This window comes from Xenopus tropicalis, chromosome 8 (assembly GCF_000004195.4).
Source record: "Xenopus tropicalis strain Nigerian chromosome 8, UCB_Xtro_10.0, whole genome shotgun sequence".
NCBI classification, from domain to species: Eukaryota; Metazoa; Chordata; class Amphibia; order Anura; family Pipidae; genus Xenopus; species Xenopus tropicalis.
Window position 1 is genome coordinate 74,048,130 of NC_030684.2, and position 4,718 is coordinate 74,052,847.

General features: G+C 39.3%; 1 protein-coding gene across 1 annotated transcript in view; it reads left to right on the top strand.

Moving 5' to 3' along the window:
- The window catches only part of c2 (complement component 2), a 37,297-nt gene extending 33,542 nt beyond the window's left edge, over positions 1–3,755 (top strand). Inside the window, exons 16-18 of the mRNA XM_002942973.4 lie at positions 64–175; positions 1,540–1,595; positions 3,402–3,755. Coding sequence (XP_002943019.3) covers positions 64–175; positions 1,540–1,595; positions 3,402–3,599 — 366 coding nt within the window. The 3' untranslated portion in view covers positions 3,600–3,755. The remainder of the gene's footprint in view (positions 1–63; positions 176–1,539; positions 1,596–3,401) is intronic.
- The last annotated feature ends 963 nt before the right edge of the window (positions 3,756–4,718 follow it).

A 4,718-nucleotide genomic window follows, 5' to 3' on the forward strand; every position in this document is an offset into this window, starting at 1 on the left:
TACTTATGATATAGTAGGTCTGGAGACATTTTTTTATTAAAGCCCTCTGTCTTCCACTTGCAGAGAGAAGCCTGTGTGGCCTCTGTTCAAAAGTGGCCCAAGTTTGAACACATCAATCCAGTTTTGTTGGTCTCATCCAGACATTTATGTGTTGAGGGTGAAATGTCATGTAAAGGTAAGATTTCTTTTCTCATACCACCTAGCCTAGTAGGCTGAGCAATGGCTGGAAGTAAGATTGTTTCAGTATCAGGTATATTTATTTTGGTAGCAGAGGAATATAGGATTCTTATAGTGAGTTCTTCAAAGCTGCTAACTTGCCATCTGTTACCTTGGGCACCAAAACTGCTGATCTAAAGAGTAGTTTACCTTCCAAACTTTTTAGATCAATTGTTTTCAAGTAGAAATCCAGAAATAATGACAGTTGTAAAATCATATTGCCCACAGAAATGAATTACTGAGCATTTACGTAGTCTGTGTTTGAAATTCTTTGCTAGCTGGCTTTATTCAAAGTAAAGCTAAAAAACTAGCATTGGACTTATTTTAGCACTCATCCTCATACTGCAATTTTCACTTTAGGGCAGCAGTCCCCAAGACGGGGGGAAGGGCAGGGTAGGTGGGTGCATAGTAAAACACAATAAGTGCATAGTATATAAATTAATTATTACATATATTATGTAAATATTACATTTTGTATCATGCATTTTATTTTTATTATTAAATTGATAGTTTTAATAATCGACAAAAATGCCAAAATAATGCATATAAGGCAAAATGTCTTGTGTGCCATTACCCTTAAAGGACAGGATGTGACCTGTTATGTCTAATGTATATTTCATTATATTTAGCCTAAACAATAAGATACTTGTTTTTCATTATAAGAGTTTCACCTAAATATCCCTATGTAAATTACTTTGACTTTTTTAACCACTCACTTCCAGTCATTACTCAATGGTTGTGATTAGCCACCTGTAGGGTCTTTCCCATTGGCCACCCTGTCTTTAAATAATGTGCCTGTTGTAAATAGAATTTAGCCTATGATTTAGTACCCTGTGGTACGAAACGCGTAAGGCTTCCTTTGTTTTTTATTTATGGACTAAATAAAATGTATACTTTTTATTACAATTTGGCTGCTTCTTTCTACAATTTTTGAGAATCCAGAGTGCCTGCCTGCATTTTTCTTCATATGTTTTTCCCATGATGGCATTTTTACTAAACAAAAGGAGGACTATTGGGCAGTATGCTTTTTAAATTTTGACTTGCATTCTCCTTTAAATATATTGTATCCCATAGCAATTAACATATTCTTTTAACCTTCAAATAATGGTACCATGCTGCACATTTTGTGTGTCCCTCTAATAGGTTATATACCTGTTCCTCTTTTACCTTTTTGAAATGTTTGAATGTGTGCATTCTTGACATACTTGAAGTCAGTAAGAAAATATTACACTGCATATGGCTGCATTATATAACTAACTGTACCATTTACTTTACAATAGAGGTTCTTTTGCAGTGAAACCTTAGCATTTTTTTCTCCCCCAGGAGAATCAGGTGGATCTCTGTTTGTTCACCTAAGGGGAAGGAGGCGATTTTTTCAGGTAAGAGAGTAATGATAAGGTAAAAGTAATGGCAAGGTACAATGAAATGCTGAGCTATGATTCTTAAGGTGGTAATATTTACCTATTCAATGATGTTGCACACCTGGTCTAAAAATTTTCCTTAAAGGAACAGTAACACCAAAAAAATGAAATTGTTTTAAAGTAATTAAAATATAATTTACTGTTGCCCTGCACTGGTAAAACTTGTGTGTTTGCTTTAGGAATACTACTATAGTTTATATAAATAAGCTGCTGTGTAGCCATGGGGGCAGCCATTCCAGCTGGAAAAATGGAGAAAAGGCACAGGTTACATAGCAGATAACAGATAAGACACCATTGTATTATACAGAATTTATCTAGTTGCCTTTCATTATTCCTTTCTCAGCAATGTGTCTCTTTTTTTTCAAAGGTGTTTATTTATTCATTTGTAACATAAAACAACATAAAACATTGACATTGGTTCTACAAGCGTTTTCTTTTCATGCCAGAATGTAACGGTACATTGGGTTAAATAATCAGTAATGTCCTACTCAAAATGGTGTTCAGATTCCTATCAAGGAGGGGAGGGTTTGGGATTGCCAGTGGAGGTTTTGCGTTCCCAAGGAGGCCCCTGTGGCGTTATTCCATGGCTTCGACCCATGTTCCCCATATCTTGTCATACTTTTGAGGGCATCCTCTTGCTATATAGGTGATTTGTATCAGTGGTAGAAGGGCTTTAAGTAAATTGAGCCAGCTGGCAATTGTTGGGGGAGAGTGTGCCATCCACTGAAAGAGGATGGTTTTCCTGGCATAAAACAGTAGTGTTCTATAAAGGATGCGCAATGCTGTTTTGGGGGTAATGTCATCCACAATGCCAAGTAGGCAGACCTTGGGACTGAGTATTTTAGGTAAGGATGTTGTGTTTTGGATATGGTCTAGGACCTGATTCCAAAATTGGTGTATTTGTGGGCAAGACCACATCAAGTGAAAGTAGTTGGCCTCTGGGGCACCACATTTGGGGCACTGGGACGAATTGCGGATTCCCATACGGTATAGTCGAAATGGGGTCAGATGGAGTCTATGTATGATTTTGAACTGGATTAACCTGTCTCTTGTAGAGATCAGATAGTCATAGGCCCTGTCTGTCGCTTCCTCCCAATCTTCATTGTCCAGCTCCGGTATGTCTTGGCACCAGGCTTTTTGAGCTGTCAGAAAGGGAGATTGGAGGGTGGAGAGGAGCAGGGAGTATAGTGTGGCAATCAGCTTTTTGGAAAGAGGGTTTCGGAGGGTAGTTTCAAGCTTAGTGAGCGTAAAGGGAACTATAGTTCTTTGGAATTGGTGTCGGAAGGCCTGTTGGAGTTGTAAGTATGAGAACCAGGGTAGCAGCTCTCCTGTGTCTGCATGTCTAATCTGGTTCCTAGGTAGCAGGGCCCCTGCGTTGGTCACATCTCCCAGTGTGCGTATGCCCCAGTGAGGCCATATTCGGTATGGGGCAATTTGTTGGAAGTTGGGTAAGTAGGAGTTTCCCCACAATGGCAGGCCCGGAGATAGGATTGGAGACTCCAGTTTGTATAATTTTAGTGTCTTTTGCCATACTTTGTAGGGTGTCACAATGACTGGGTGATTGGTCTGAATATCTGATAATTTACGGAATGGGATAGCAATGTGTCTCTTTACACACAGAATCTGTGTCCAGTCTGGCCTTAAGTAAACCTAGATGTTTTGCTGTTCCAGGTTTTTGTCTTTATGCCATTGTTGTACTATTTGTGCCCATTCTGGTCTAATATCTATCCTACCAAACTTCTGTTCTGTCTTTTCATTTTACAGGTTGGTGTGCTAAGTTTTGGAATATTTAATCCCTGCAGTCGACCTGGGCAGCGTGAGCTTCCACCTCCTGGATCTGAACCCAGAGATTTTTACATTGATATCATGCAGATCTTGCCTTGGATGCGCAAGCACATTGGGGATGAGCTGGACTTCCTGCCCGACATCCAAAAGCAAGATATGACAGTGTGTCCTTCTTGACAAAAACTTGACATTTCTATTTTCTGCCTTTGTTCTTTCTTCTGCATAAGTTAACTCACATATGCATTCAGAATGCAGATGCAATCTTTTTATATACAGCAACTTGTTGTTTCATTATATTGTTGTCCTCAGTAAAATCACAGTTTATTCTAAGAAGTAGTGGTCCAATGCTTTCCTTCTTTAACCCAGAAATACCCAACCCACAACAAACATAAAGGAATGACCTCTAGTCTTAGAGGAACAATATACAATCTTTTTGTGACTGGGAAATGCCTGAAAGGTTTTGTAAAATCCCATCCTTCAAATCTGTACAAAGTAGAACCATTTGCAAAATAATAGTTGTCCATGGCTAAAAGCAGGGATCCCCAACCTTTCTTACTCGTGAGCCACAGTCGAATGTAAAAAGACTTGGAGAGCAACACAAGCACCATAAAAGTTCATGGAGGTGCCAAATAAGGGCTGTGATTGGCTATTAGGGAGCCTCTATGCAGTCTATCAGCTTACAGGGGCTTTATTTGGTAGGAAATCTTGTTTTTATTCAACCAAAACTTGCCCCCAAGTCAGGAATTCAAAAATAACTCCCTGGTTTGGGGGCACTGAGAGCAACATCCAAGGGGTTGGGGAGCAACATGTTGCCCCCGAGCCACTGGTTGGGGATCACTGGCTAAAAGTATTGTCCATGGCAGAAAGTATTGTGTGCCAAATAATGGGAAAAAGCCTAGTGTGATATTAGTCTTATTTCCGCATTCTTGGCCAAAGATGTATAATCCTTTAAAGGTCAATAGCACAAGCGCAGCTTATGTAGACAAGGTCATTTCTGCCTGAATTATGCCTGTCAAAGGACCCTTCTCCTCAGCAGCTTTTCCAATTTGGCAAGTTGGAAACATTCTAAGTCATGCTGCAGTGCTGCTGAGACAGCAGAAGAGCTCATACTTATATGTTCTTAAGTGATAAACCACATCTGAAAAATATAGTTGAGTGTGTGAGTTTTTCTAGCAAGTCTCCAGTTTGAAATGGAAAGTGTTATATTAAGGTTGTCTATAATTTAGGCTGTTACATGTGACAAAACATATACCATTACTGTGATACTCAAGAAATAACTTGGGTCCCAATACCTCC